Genomic DNA, 15,193 nt, shown 5'->3' with positions numbered 1-15,193 from the left:
AAACTAAAAAATTAAACTGGTAGATATACAAAAACACTAACCCCATTGGAACAACGTCTCTGTGAAACATGTGATGTCTCAGAAGATGAGCAACATTATGCACTGTAAAATACAACCAAGAAAGAGAATCACAAATAATCCTGAATCATGATAAAGATTTTGGCACACATTGTTAAAAGGAACCATTCTTAATGATTTTTTACAACAGTTATCCAGAAACAATTTCCAATTTCTGTTATCATATGTGTAGGATGTGGTCCGAAAAGTCACGATTATTGTTGCACGTGGGGCGAGTTCGAAGCCGTTAGGCCGGGAACTTGCCCCACGTGCAAACATAATCGTGACTTTGAGGACCACATCCAATCTGTCCACCCAATATGCACGTGCATATATAATGGAGGGTCGTTATTGTTTCTGCTGAATAGATAGGAACTGCGCGCATGATCTTGCTAAAGTACGAGCAAAACTATTGCAAGCCTCGTCTGAAAAGAGCGCGGAAAAGCAGGTGCGATTTCTCATTTGTCTTTCAGTCTTTGCACGTGATGAACATTGGAGATTCCGATTCCGATATTTATTTATTGACGTGGCTGTACCAGATTTTGATGTGGGTAAAAGTGATATCTTGGAACCAGATGAGTTCTCCGGAAATGATACAGATTTGGTGGAACTCTCTCAACAAGTAGAAGCAAGTATTCGTCACACCATACCAATTCTGGTTACTACTCATAACATTGATGACGCAGATAGTATTTCCGGAAATGGTGGAATTCCTAACCGTTTTAGCAATCCCATGTCAGAGCATGATCTTCTAAGTCTTTGTAATTCCGCCTTTTCTCAGAACACAGAAAACAAGAGTCGTGTTAAACCCCGACATTATGGCTCTTTCGCATCGTGATACAGATCTTAATAAAACTCTCATGCGTTACAGATCAGCAATCTTGGTTAAATAAATTAAAAACATTTTCCAAACTTACAATGTATTCACAAATTAAACGATGAATTGTATTAGGAAGATATTTAACATCAATACCTTTTAGAGTATATCAATTTGCTCTTAGTCCTTTCCGTTGTTCTAGCCATAACCTAATGCCTGAAGAAGGTAGACAAATTGATCTTTCTGGAGATGAACGCTTATGCCCATTTTGTGTAGTCCGTGTAATTGAAACTGAGTATCATTTCTGCATTGAATGTCAATTTTACTCAGATCTGAGAAATAGTCTTATACCTAAGTACTACCTTTCACAACCTTCATTTGATAAATTATACACTATTATGTCTAGCCAAAATGAACGTATTATTAATAAATTAGCTGAATATATTTTTCTTGCTTTTAAGAAACAACAGTTTTTCAAATGTATGCAATAATTCAATTGTTTCACTATGTATACCCCTTATATTATCTGACGCCTGCCATTGTTGTAATCCACTGTATCCATATTGTATAATGGGCCGGTGGCCTCTTTACTGAAACTCACTCACTCACTCACTCACTCACTCACTCACTCACTCACTCACTCACTCACTCACTCACTCACTCACCCACCCACCCACCCACCCACCCACCCACCCACCCACCCACTCACTCACTCACTCACTCACCCACCCACCCACCCACCCACCCACCCACCCACTCACTCACTCACTCACTCACTCACTCACTCACTCACTCACTCACTCACCCACCCACCCACCCACCCACCCACCCACCCACCCACCCACCCACCCACCCACTCACCCACCCACCCACCCACCCACCCACCCACTCACTCACTCACTCACTCACTCACTCACTCACTCACTCACTCACTCACCCACCCACCCACCCACCCACCCACCCACCCACTCACTCACTCACTCACCCACTCACTCACTCACTCACTCACTCACCCACCCACCCACCCACCCACCCACCCACCCACCCACTCACTCACTCACTCACTCACTCACTCACTCACTCACATGCGTTTCTTGGTGGAAGTACGAAACCAAAAGGGAGAAGAATATCGGGAAATACGTCCTATGAACTGATCGCGTCATTGCAATGCTATCTCCGAAGACAGCTACAGCTGAGAGTGCAGCAAAACAAAATCCATGACACTGGTATTACCAGATGGGGCAACTTTGTCGTTGTTTTTCTGAAACAAATTTAATGTCTTATGTGTCTCCGTTTCATTTACCTCAGAGGACAGAAATCATGGTAGATTTATAGTGTTAACACAAATACAGGAGGGTTCGTGTATTTGGGGTTCTGCGCCCTTTTTACAAACAGAATTTCAGATATACTACGGTGGCATGTTCATTGCAAAACCACTGTGGTCACGTGGTCAGGGTAACGTGCGGACGTCGAGTAGCATATGCAAACCAATGGTAAGCGAAGTTCCTCAACTGATTGAGCGGGTGCGTTTCTACGTTTTGTCTATCAAAGATCACAAACACGGTTCGATTGACGTGATCGGGTAATGGAGTTTATAACTATTGGAGGGTGAACATTAGTTGTTAACTATTGGAGGGTGAACATTAGTTGTTAACTATTGGAGGATGAACACTAGTTGTTAACTATTGGAGGGTGAACATTAGTTGTTAACTATTGGCGGGTGAACATCAGTTGTTAACTATTGGAGGGTGAACATCAGTTGTTAACTATTGGAGGTGAACATTAGTGAGTAGTTGAGTGAGTTGTTGAGTGAGTTTGTGTGAGTTGTTGAATGAGTAATTGAATGAGTTTTTGAGTGTGTTTGTGCAGGTGGTTGAGTGAGTTTGTTTGAGTGGTTGAGTGAGTGGTTGTGTGAATTGTTGAGTGAGTTTTTGTGGGTGGCGGAGTGGATGTGTGAGTGGTTGAGTGTGTTGTTAAGTGAGTAGTTGAGTGAGTGGTTGAGTGAAATGTTGAGTGAGTTTGTGTGGGTGGTTGAGTGAGTTGTTGAGTGAATTTGTGTGAGTGCTTGTGTGAGTTGTTGAGTGAGTTTGTGTGAGTGGTTAAGTGAGTTGTTGAGTGAGTTTGTGTGAGTGGTTAAGTGAGTTGTTGAGTGAGTTTGTGTGAGTGGTTAAGTGAGTTGTTCAGTGAGACTGTGTGAGGGATTAAGTGAGTTGTTTAGTGAGTTGTTGAGTGAGTTGTTATGTGAGTTATTCAGTGAGTTTTTGAGTGAGTCTGTGTGAGTGATTAAGAGAGTTGTTGAGTGTGTTTGTGTGGGTGGTTGAGTAAGTCGTTGAGTAAGGTTGTGTGAGTTGTTGAGTGAGTTTTTGAGTGAGTTTGTGTGAGTGGTTAAGTGAGTTGTTGAGTGAGTTTGTGTGAGTGGTTAAGTGAGTTGTTGAGTGAGTTTGTGTGAGTGGTTAAGTGAGTTGTTGAGTGAGTTTGTGTGAGTGGTTAAGTGAGTTGTTGAGTGAGTTTGTGTGAGTGGTTAAGTGAATTGTTGAGTGAGTTTGTGTGAGTGGTTAAGTGAGTTGTTCAGTGAGACTGTGTGAGGGATTAAGTGAGTTGTTTAGTGAGTTGTTGAGTGAGTTGTTATGTGAGTTATTCAGTGAGTTTTTGAGTGAGTTTGTGTAAGTGGTTAAGTGAGTTGTTGAGTGTGTTTGTGTGAGAGGTTGAGTACGTTGTTGGGTGACTTTGTGTTAGTAGTTGAGTGAGTGGTTGAGGGAGTTCGTTTGAATGGTTGTGTGAGTGGTTGATTGAGTTGTTGAGTGAGTTGTTGAGTTAGCTTGTTTGATTTGTTGAGTGAGTTTGTTTGAGTGGTTGTGTTAGTTGTTGAGTGAGTTGTTGAGTGAGTTGTTGAGTGAGTTGTCGAGTGATTTGTTGAGTGAGTTGTCGAGTGATTTGTTGAGTAAGTTGTTGAGTGTGTTGTTGAGTAAGTTGTTGAGTAATTCTGTGTGAGTGATTAAGTGAGTTGTTGAGTGAGTTTGTTTGAGTGGTTGATTGAGTTGTTGATTGAGTTGTTGAGTGAGTTTGTTTGAGTGGTTGATTGAGTTGTTGATTGAGTTGTTGAGTGAGTTGTTGGGTGAGTTGTTGAGTGAATTTGTGTGAGCAGTTGAGTGAGTAGTTTGAGTAAGTGGTTGATGTAGTAGTTGCGGGAGTGGTTCTGTCTGTGAGTGAGTGAGTGAGTGAGTGATTGAGTGAATAGTTGGTCTTGTGGTTGTGTAAGTGGATGAGTGAGTGAGTGGTTGTGTGAGTAGATGAGTGGATGGTTGTTTGAGTGGTTGTGTAGGTGATTAGGTGAGTTCGTATTGTGTTACACCGCACCAGCAACCTTGCAACAATTCTTTGTGATTTTAACAAATGAACAACATGACAATTGTCCTCGGTTGTTGAACTGGTAATGTCAGTGTTTCACCAAGCGTATGCTGTACTACACTGGCGACTTCACTCCCCTACAGCTACTGGTCGGCATTGTGTTGGGTGCCTGACTGTCCCCGATTGAGCCATACACCCTGCCAACGACTACATACCCTCTGACTTGATGAATGGTGTCCTTATACAGTCCATTTTAAGCCATAATAATTTCTTTTTACTACTGCGACAAAGTTACATTCGCTTTGATAAGGTTTGACGGCTTTTTCGTGAAATGATCTTTTAAAGTTATTTTTTACAGAAGTCTAAAGTGTCAACTATCGTAGACTGCTTGGGACAAGTGTGTCGTAATCTACAGTCTGTGTATCTTTGTTCCCAGCTTAATACACGGATAACTTCCCAGATCAAACACGCATTAGATTTTGATATACGGCGTTTTACATTGAACAAAAGATTTACCCTCTGATAAATGAGGGGAAAAACGGGCTCTCGACGTCATGTATTTGACCTGTACTTAGGGTGGCTGTATATCCACACCTTGAGCAGGACACGGCTTTTTCTTTCACTCAGATATGCCGAAAATAAGCAAGGCTTGTTCAGCGTTTCCGAGAAATTACAAATAAACAAACTTATCTGCGCTATACATCAACACTCCCTCCGCCCAACATTGCACCGTATCTAGCGAGCACATGTCACTGTTCCCCCATAACTCACCACAATCCACCCACTCACGCCCAAACTACCCGGGACACCCGACATTTATACCCCGCCGAGCAGCCGCTCTGCCAGACAACACCCGACGCCATGGAGGTTCAGATTGGGGCTCTGTTGGTTGTACTTGTGTCCGTGGTTGCTGGTCAGAACGTCGACCTGACGGTGTCGTCGGGAGCGAAGGGGAGAGACGTTGTGGAGACGGTGGTGGACAGGATCCGGAGTAACTGCATCTTCCCCGAGGACCGACTTTTCCTCCGACGTTTGGCGTACGCGGAGTCCAAGGATGGAGAAGACCCCAAGACGTACAGGAAGGACTATGACGGAGGAATTTGGCAGGTGGGAGACAGGTGTAACGCCGCAATAGTCATTATTTTAGGCCGCCTCCGTGGTCTAGTGGTAGAGCGTCCGCCCGGAGAGTGGAAGGTCCGTGGTTCGATCCCCGGCCGCGTCATACCAAAAGACGTTAAATGATGGCTCTTGTTGTTACCCTGTCTGGCGCTCGGCATTAAGGGGCTAAAACAAGGACTGGTCGGCTCGGAGTCAGTATACTGTGTCTGAGTGGGGTATTCATATTAAACTGCGGCATAGTATCTCAGTGTGCTAGCACTATAAATCGGCATCAGTCCGGACTAGTACAAGCAGCCACACACGTGCATGTACGTCGCTATATAAGTGCAACCATCTTGGACGCGACGTTAAACCCCATGTCACCTTATCTCATCTCTACTGCGGCTATACCAAGGCGCCTCGGCTGAAGGTGTCTGGGTGTGTGGGTTCTGCGTATGTTTCAACATTGTTCCAATTGGGTATCGGGGCAGTGGCGGACTAGGCTCGGGCTAGGCTGATCCAGCAATATGATTCAAGTCCCCGAAACATCCCTTTGTTTGTTAACCTGTTCACATTGTAGAATGTGTAGCACTCAGTGTGATCAGGATTAGCCCGGTACACAGAGGTAGGGGGAGTTGAAATGGGGTTCAACGTCGTGTCCTGTATTGATGCACTTACATAGCCACGTGTGTGTGTGTGTGCGTGCGTGCGTGCGTGTGTGTGTGTGTGCGCGTGCGCGTGTGTGTGTGTGTGCGCGCGTGAGTGCGTGCGTATGCCTGTGCGTGTGTGCGTGCGTGCGTGTGCGTGCGTGCGTGTGCGTGCGTGTATGTGTATGCGCGCGCGTGCGCTAGCCCACAAAAATACCATGCCACACTTTAACAGGAATACCCCACTCAGAAACAATATATTGACTCCGAGCTGACCATATCTTGTTTTAGCCCATTATGCCGAGCGTCAGACAGGGTAACAAGTACAATATTTTAACGTATTTTCATATGTGACGCGGATCGAACCCGGACCTTCTGTTCTGCGGACGGACGCTCTACCACTATACCACGGAGGCGCTCCCAGAGATGTACGATGTCATGTGACATGAGCACCAGATCGTGAAAGATGTTTCTGATGTGGGAGGGAGTGCCGAACTGATGCAGGTCCTTGGCGGTGAACGCTTTCAGGAGCATGGTGCCGTTGAACCATGCGCTGGGAGATTCTGGGATTCAAACCCACGGACATAGGAATAGTAAAGTAAAGAAGACACTAGTCGCAAACCTAACTTATATATGAATGGTAAAGAAATCAAAGATGTACAAAGTCATAAGCACCTTGGGAGTACTTTACAAAGTAGTTGTACATGGGAAATGCACATTGATGATATTGTAAGGAAATGTTGTCCTCTGGTTAACTGTTTAAGGAGTTATAAATATCGTCTATCCTGAACTACCTTAGAAACCATGTACAAATCATTTATGTTACTAATTTTTTATTATTGTCGTCATATTTTGCATAACTGTACTAATGAACAAGCTTACTTATTGGAAAAAATACACTTAGATGCTCTTAGAACCATATGTGGCGCTGTCCGTTGTACGAGGCATCAGAAGATTTACAATGAAACAAATTGTAGGTCATTAAAAGACAGAAAATACAATTCAAAACTGGTAATGTTTTACAAAATGAATAACCATTTATCCCCGGAATATCTCTGTAGGCTTATTCCTAATGCAGTTTCAGAAAACACAAATTATGACATAAGGGATAAAACTGATATTCAAACAGTGAAGTGTAAAACAAAAGCTTATGCAGATTCATTTATACCAGCTACAACACAACTTTGGAATATGTTACCAGAAAACCTAACGGGGGCAGATACCGTTACACAATTTAAGAATTTGCTTCACGTAAATGGAGACAATGGTATACACTTGGATTGAAATTATGGAAGCGGTTTATGTCAAATTATTCACAGTCGCCTCAGGCTTGGCTACAGCGATCTTTACGCAGATCAGTATGATAGATATATCTTGGATCCAAAACTTGTTCCTGTGGATATCATACCGAAGATGCTCTACACTTCTTTTCTGTGTGTACAAATTATTGTGTACTTCAAAGTACACCCGAACTAAATCTGCGGCTTACAGTAATCGCGTTCTGAAAAAAGCCACCACATTTTATCATTGATACTAATACATTTGTACATACATGCATGTTAGCATACAGACACACATACATTCACACACATAAAAACATAATCACATACATACACATACACACACATACATACTCACATATAAACACACACACATACACACAGATACATACACATAAATACACACATACACACACACACACACACACACACACATACACACAGATACATACACATAAATACACACATACACACACACACACACACACACACACACACACACACACACACACACACACACACACACACACACACACACACACACACACACACACACACACACATACACATATTTCTGACTCTCACTGCCTTCACTCACTCCCCCCCAGGTGGACGAGGCGAAGTATAACGCCACCAGACGCTGCCCCTTCATCGTGTTCGATGAGTGCGCCCTGATCGGGTCCGCCTTCAACATCACGTGGCGGGACACCACGTGGCAGGACCTGAGGAAGCCGCTGTATTCTGGTCTCGCCGCCTCCCTGTACATGCTCATCCGCCTCGGCTTCATCAACTCCATGCCTGGCGACTTGCCGGGTCAGGCCGACACCTGGGCGCACTACTACCACCTCGGCAGCCCCGACTCCGACTTCATAAGCGCCGCCAACGCCGTCAAGGACGGTATGGAAGATTTACATATTGAGGGATGGATACCGACAATGATGGCTTTAAACGCCTACATACGTATACCTAGGGATGTATACCGACAATGATGGCTTTACACGTCTACATACGTATACCTAGGGTTGTATACCGACAATGATGGCTTTACACGTCTACATACGTATACCTAGGGTTGTATGCCGACAATGATGGCTTTACACGTCTACATACGTATACCTAGGGTTGTATACCGACAATGATGGCTTTACACGTCTACATACGTATACCTAGGGTTGTATACCGACAATGATGGCTTTAAACGTCTACATACGTATACCTAGGGTTGTATACCGACAATGATGGCTTTACACGTCTACATACGTATACCTAGGGTTGTATACCGACAATGATGGCTTTAAACGTCTCAATACTTAGAGTTGAATAGCTTGGATCCTAGTCAATGGTGGCTTTAACAGTTTATATATCTGGTGATGCAGGTAACCCCTGAATACCCGGAGCTAGAACTGATCTTCAGCAACCCATGCTTGTCGTGATGGGCGACTAATGGGATCGGCTCATTGACATGGTTGATGCGTGTCATCGCATCCCAGTTGCTCATTGACTTGGTTGATGCATGTCATCGTATCCCAATTACATAGTTTGAAGGTCGTGATGTCAATCACCGGATTATCTGATCCAGACTCGATTATGTATAGACCGTCGTCATATAGCTGGAATATTGCAGAGTGCGGCGTTAAACAAAACAAAACTAGGGTTGAATAGTGTAGACCGTGAATGACAGTGGGGTTTCTTCATCTTTGTATCATTTGAGCTCACTCCGATTCTGCGACCGATGGGAGCAAAATATAGCGACAAAACCCTTTCCATATCCAATAGAAATCTCTGTATAAGGCATAGTCAAGTGTACGATTCCGACTATATCACGAGCATGTGTTTATGAATCACTATCAAATTATGATGATAGCACGTTTCGCGGAAAGTTGAGAGTATCTTGCCCCCTGGTGGCACCTGACATACACACATGCAAAGGCAAGTCAATAATTCATCTGAAAACGCACGGGAACATGTGGTACAAGTCAAGATAGGGAATTGCATCGGACGTCATTTTTGTCACTGATGCGTCAGATTTGGAAATGTCCTCCGCACAGTGTTCTCGGTGGCACCTTAGACTTGACAGAAGATTAGATCAATGTCTCAAGTAGATACTTCCAAAAGATAAATGGACGTTTGGGATTAAATAACAAACCAATAAGTTGTGGACTGAAACTGTTATCGGGTACAAATCTGCTGTAAGTCGAGTCCACTTTCTCGTCTCCCGCAGATTGTAAAGGGCAGCTGGACCTGGCGTTCATCATCGACAGCAGTGGCAGCATCTACTTCACCGACTACATCACCATGCTGATGTTCATACAAAACGTCACTCGGGCTCTCGATTTCGGCCCCGACGCTACCCGCTTCGCCGCCATCGTGTACGGCACCCAGTCTGACGTGTCCTTCTACTTCGACACGTACACGAAGAAGTCTGACATCGTCACCGCCATCTCCAGTATAAAGAAGGACGACGGCGGCACCCATACATACGACGCCATCGACCTGGCTAGTAGGTTATATATTTTGAATTCTTTATTCAGTACTACACAGGCCACAAGCCCTTTGTACAAAATGTATGACATATTTATGGCAACAGTCACAATGATAAAATACGTATTATTTCTCCTTTACTGTGAGGCAGATATTTAGCGATATCAAAAATGAGCGTTGTGTTAGTTGTAGATAAAAGAATATTTAACTTAATTATATAGTATAGTTAAGACATACGACGAATGGGGTTGTTTATCGTATCATAAAACACTACAGGGAGAATAAAAAAATAAGGGTTGCCGCCCCGAGTGGTTTATTCTCCCTGTCGTGCTTTATTGTACGATAAACAACGACCACGAGTCGATTTTTCTTATATGAGATATCAGTATTATATACAGCCACTTTTGGGATGATGATAAGATGTACAAGCTTTAAAAATATATACCCGTATTTAAATAATGATGACTCCTTGGATAGAATCCGACCTCGGCAACGTCGGACACGGTCATTTTACGAAAAGATGGGTTTAGTTTGGTATCAACCGCGTATTCTCACAATCCTAAAGTCGATCATCTGTACCTTTTCTCCCAATCTTAGTATAGCCGAAGCCATACTCACTCAATTATTCCTGCCTTCAAACTTATCACTCATCACGAACTGATATCGGTGTGTTGTTTCAGCTGATCGGGTGTTCACGACCTACCACGGCGCGAGGCCGGGGGTACCAAAGGTGGCCATTTTGTTGACCGACGGGGCGTCTAACAATCTGAACCGGACTGTGCAGGCCGCAGAGAGGGCAAAGCGACAAGGCATCACATTCTTCACCGTCGGTACGTCGCACTGTTGATGACGTGGTGATAGGTGGCGTTATTTGACTTTGATAACAAGGACCTAAGTATAGGCTCCACGTATCGGTGACTCTAATTTACCTGTAACCCCGCCCACTCTCCTTCCCCAGGTGTCAGAGGCGCTGATTACCTGTAACCCCGCCCACTCTCCTTCCCCAGGTGTCAGAGGCGCTCATTACCTGTAACCGCGCCTAATTCGATTTTTTGGTAACAGAGCCGCCAACTAAGTGTAAACCCTCCCATTCACATTCTTCAGGTATCAGAAACGCTGATTATTTGTATCGCTGCCCATTCTCTTTGTCCAGGGGACCGCCTCCGTGGTCTAGTGGTAAAGCGTCCGCCCGGAGAGCGGAAGGTCCGGGGTTCGCTCCCCGGCCGCGTCATACCAAAAGACGTTAAAAGATGGTACTTGTTGTTACCCTGTCTGGCGCTCGGCATTAAGGGGCTAAAACAAGGACTGGTCGGCTCGGAGTCAGTATACTGTGTCTGAGTAGGGTATTCATGTTAAACTGCGGCATGGTATCTCAGTGAGCTAGCACTATAAATCGACATCAGTCCGGACTAGTACAAGCACACACACACACACACACACACACACACACACACACACACACACACACACACACACACACACACACACACACACACACACACACACACACACACACACACACACACACACACACACACACACACACACACACGTCGCTATATAAGTGCAATCATCCTGGACGCGACGTTAAACCCCATCTCACCTCACCTCACCTGTGTGTCCAGGTATTGGCTCCATCAACCGCCAGGAGCTGCAGGCGGTGGCCACGGAACCCAACTGTACCCACGTGTTCGTCCTCGACAACTTCTCAGAGATCGACAGTCTACTGAACGAGATGAGGAAAGGTTCCTGCTCAGGTGAGAGAGTGAACGAGAGACTGAATGTATTCTAACACCGCACTTGACAATATGCTACCTTTATATAGTGGTCTGTAATTACTCGGGGCCAGTGAAACCAGTGATTGATAATGAACACCGAAGGATGAAGTCGAGACACGATCACCTTTCTACCCACCGATACTATAGTAGTACCCGCTGACCAGCAGCGTGACATAGGAACTGGAAACGTTTGTAACACTCAGTCATGGCCATTTCAGCTCCCATTGTGATCAGCACCAACACCACCATAAACGACACGGTCACGGTCAGCCAGGAACTGACCGGCAACAAGACCGAGAAGACAACAATCAAGATCGACCACGAGTGGCACTTCGCCTCAGGAAAGGGAGATGTCGTGGTAGGTAGCGGTGGTGTTCACATGGGATGGAGGGAGATGTCGTGGTAGGTAGAGGTGGTGTTCACAGGGGATGGAGGGAGATGTTGTGGTAGGTAGAGGTGGTGTTCACAGGGGATGGAGGGAGATGTCGTGTTAGGTAGAGGAGGTGTTCACATGGGATGGAGGGAGATGTCGTGGTAGCTACAGGAAGTGTTCACAGGGGATGCAGGTAGATGTCGTGGTAGGTAGAGGTGGTGTTCACAGGGGATGGAGGGAGTTGTCGTGGTAGGTAGAGGTGGTGTTCACATGGGATGGAGGGAGATGTCGTGGTAGGTAGAGGTGGTGTTCACATGGGATGGAGGGAGATGTCGTGTTAGGTAGAGGAGGTGTTCACGTGGGATGGAGGGAGATGTCGTGGTAGTTACAGGAAGTGTTCACAGGGGATGCAGGTAGATGTCGTGGTAGGTAGAGGTGGTGTTCACAGGGGATGGAGGGAGTTGTCGTGGTAGGTAGAGGTGGTGTTCACATGGGATGGAGGGAGATGTCGTGGTAGGTAGAGGTGGTGTTCACATGGGATGGAGGGAGATGTCGTGGTAGGCAGAGGTGGTGTTCACATGGGATGGAGGAAGATGTGGGTTAGGTAGAGGTGGTGTTCACATGGGATGGAGGGAGATGTCGTGGTAGGTAGAGGTGGTGTTCACGTTGGATGGAGGGAGATGTCGTGGTAGGTAGAGGTGGTGTTCACAGGGGATGGAGGGAGATGTCGTGGTAGGTAGAGGTGGTGTTCACAGGGGACTGAGGGATATGTTGTGGTAGGTAGAGATGGTGTTCACGTGGGATGGAGGGAGATGTCGTGGTAGGTAGAGGAGGTGTTCACGTGGGATTGGCGGAGATGTCGTGGTGTGTAGAGGAGGTGTTCACAGGAGATGGAGGGAGATGTGGTCGTAGGTGAAGGAGGTGTTCACGTGGGATGAAGTGAGATGTGGTCGTTGGTAGAGGTGGTGTTCACATGGGATGGAGGGAGATGTCGTGGTAGGTAGAGGTGGTGTTCACATGTGATGGAGGGAGATGTCGTGGTAGGTAGAGGTGGTGTTCACATGGGATGGAGGGATATGTCGTGGTAGGTAGAGGAGGTGTTCATATGGGATGGAGGGAGATGTCGTGGTAGGTAGAGGAGGTGTTCACGTTGGATGGAGGGAGATGTCGTGGTAGGTAGAAGTGGTGTTCACGTTGGATTGAGGGATATGTCGTGGTAGGCAGAGGTGGTGTTTACAGGGGGAGGGAGATGGCATGTTAGGTAGAGGTGGTGTTCACAGGGGATGGAGGGATATGTCGTGGTAGGTAGAGGAGGTGTTCACATGGGATGGAGGGAGATGTCGTGGTAGGTAGAGGAGGTGTTCACGTTGGATGGAGGGAGATGTCGTGGTAGGTAGAAGTGGTGTTCACGATGGATTGAGGGAGATGTCGTGGTAGGCAGAGGTGGTGTTTACAGGGGGAGGGAGATGGCGTGTTAGGTAGAGGTGGTGTTCACAGGGGATGGAGGGAGATGTCGTGTTAGGCAAATGTGGTGTTTACGTCTCTGAATTTGAGTTATCGTTATAGGTAGAGATGTGTTCACGACTCTGGGGGTGAGTTGTGCAGGTAGAGGAGGTAGTCACGGCCTCAGGGTGAGACGTCGTGCAGGTAGAGGTTGTGTTCACGTCTATGAGGATGAGACGTCGTTCAGATAGAAATGATGTTCACGTCCTGAAGGTGAGACGTCGTGCAGGTAGAGGTTGTGTTCATGGCCTCAGGGTGAGATTACGTGTCGTAAAGGCGGTGTTCACGTCCTGTAGGTGAGGTGTAGTGGCAGGTTGAGGCTGCGTTTACGTCCTGAGGGTGAAACATCGTGGCAGGTTGAGGCGGTGTTTACATCCTGAGGGTGAGATATCGTGGTAGGTTGAGGCGGTGTTTATATCCTGAGGGTGAGATATCGTGGCAGGTTGAGGTGGTGTTTACACCCTGAGGGTGAGATATCGTGGCAGGTAGAGGTGGTGTTCACATGGGATGGAGGGAGATGTCGTGGTAGGTAGAGGCGGTGTTCACGCACTAGTGAGTTGTAGTAGAGCTTCACGAAGTTCAAGGTTACCGTTGTTGAGTTGCGCTAACTGATGTATCACAGGATTATCCTTCTACACCATCCAACCTCGCTCACCTCAACTTGACACCAAACTAACCTGGAGCAAATATCTTGTAGACATTGTTAATTCAGCCCTGTCTGTCTGACGCCATTCTTACAGTGCATGTAATCCTTCATAGGACTATTATGGCGTCATATAGCATAGGCATTGTATGACGTCACAGTCCCCGATAGATTAGCGGTGTATGTCAAGCTTTTTTGGTGTCGATGAATTTCACGATACGCTCATTCAGTCTGTGGTCGTCGGCTTTTCTGTGTAGGATGTGCTGGTACACGTGTACACGTATCATTACGGTGTGTACGTAAGTTCAGTATACGAATTTATCTGCCGGTCTGGGCTTTGAAAGCTATAATTGCTGTTATATAAGTATTTTCTTTCGCGGTAATATGGTCATCAACACTGTCAGTGTCTTATGTACATTCTACCATGACGCGAACAATGCTTGATTCTGATTGGTCAAGATACTTCAAACTGTGAGTCTCCTTCTTCGATACGACTGGCGGACCAATCGAAATACAGGAATATGGCAAGGTAGATTATCTCATTAATCGGAAATCAGAAAAAAATGTCATCGATGCCGAACTTGTAACTTCTGCAGTGTGGCGTTTGTGGAGCTCCGTCGTTGTATTAACTGCTTCATTATGGGTTTAACGTCTGTACATCACTAGGGGCGTTCGGGTAGCCTAGTGGTTAAAACGTTCGCTCGTCACGCCGAACACCCGGGTTCGATTCCCGATATGAGTACAATGTGTGAAGCCCATTTCTGGTGACCCCCGCCGTGATATTGCTGGAATATTGATAAAAGCGGCGTAAAACCATACTCACTCACTCACTCACTCACTCACTATACATCACTACCTTTACAGGTTTCAGTGGTCGCTAAATGATTCTTATTCATAGGATAGTTTTAACTATGTAGGCATGTGATCACGTTAAGCACGGGTGGCTATTGAAATATTAGGCCCTGAATGTTGTTAAAATTGTTTGGAAACAACCTAGATTTGTGTTTGTTTACAAAGTAATTATTCATATTAAATAACGTGAAGCCCGTTTCGGGCGTCCCCTCCCCTGATGTTGCTGCCATATTGTAAGCTGTTGTTCATAGCCTTGACCAAACGTCCTTGACCTTGACAGAAGGCGGAAGTCACGTGTGGCATCCTTGACGTTTAC

At 45.8% G+C, this 15,193-nt stretch overlaps 1 protein-coding gene across 1 annotated transcript in view; it reads left to right on the top strand.

Moving 5' to 3' along the window:
* The first annotated feature begins 5,083 nt into the window (after positions 1 to 5,083).
* The window catches only part of LOC139458117 (uncharacterized), a 15,115-nt gene continuing 5,005 nt past the window's right edge, over positions 5,084 to 15,193 (top strand). The window contains exons 1-7 of the mRNA XM_071239425.1: positions 5,084 to 5,329; positions 7,856 to 8,144; positions 9,469 to 9,747; positions 10,409 to 10,558; positions 11,354 to 11,485; positions 11,725 to 11,864; positions 15,158 to 15,193. The exon at positions 15,158 to 15,193 is cut by the window's right edge and continues 211 nt beyond it. Coding sequence (XP_071095526.1) covers positions 5,084 to 5,329; positions 7,856 to 8,144; positions 9,469 to 9,747; positions 10,409 to 10,558; positions 11,354 to 11,485; positions 11,725 to 11,864; positions 15,158 to 15,193 — 1,272 coding nt within the window. The remainder of the gene's footprint in view (positions 5,330 to 7,855; positions 8,145 to 9,468; positions 9,748 to 10,408; positions 10,559 to 11,353; positions 11,486 to 11,724; positions 11,865 to 15,157) is intronic.

The sequence above is a fragment of the Haliotis cracherodii genome, unplaced genomic scaffold, assembly GCF_022045235.1.
Source record: "Haliotis cracherodii isolate W230 unplaced genomic scaffold, xgHalCrac1.p SCAF_12, whole genome shotgun sequence".
Classification (NCBI taxonomy): Eukaryota; Metazoa; Mollusca; class Gastropoda; order Lepetellida; family Haliotidae; genus Haliotis; species Haliotis cracherodii.
Note: the sequence above shows the minus strand (reverse complement) of the source record. Positions and strands in the feature narration are given on the sequence as shown.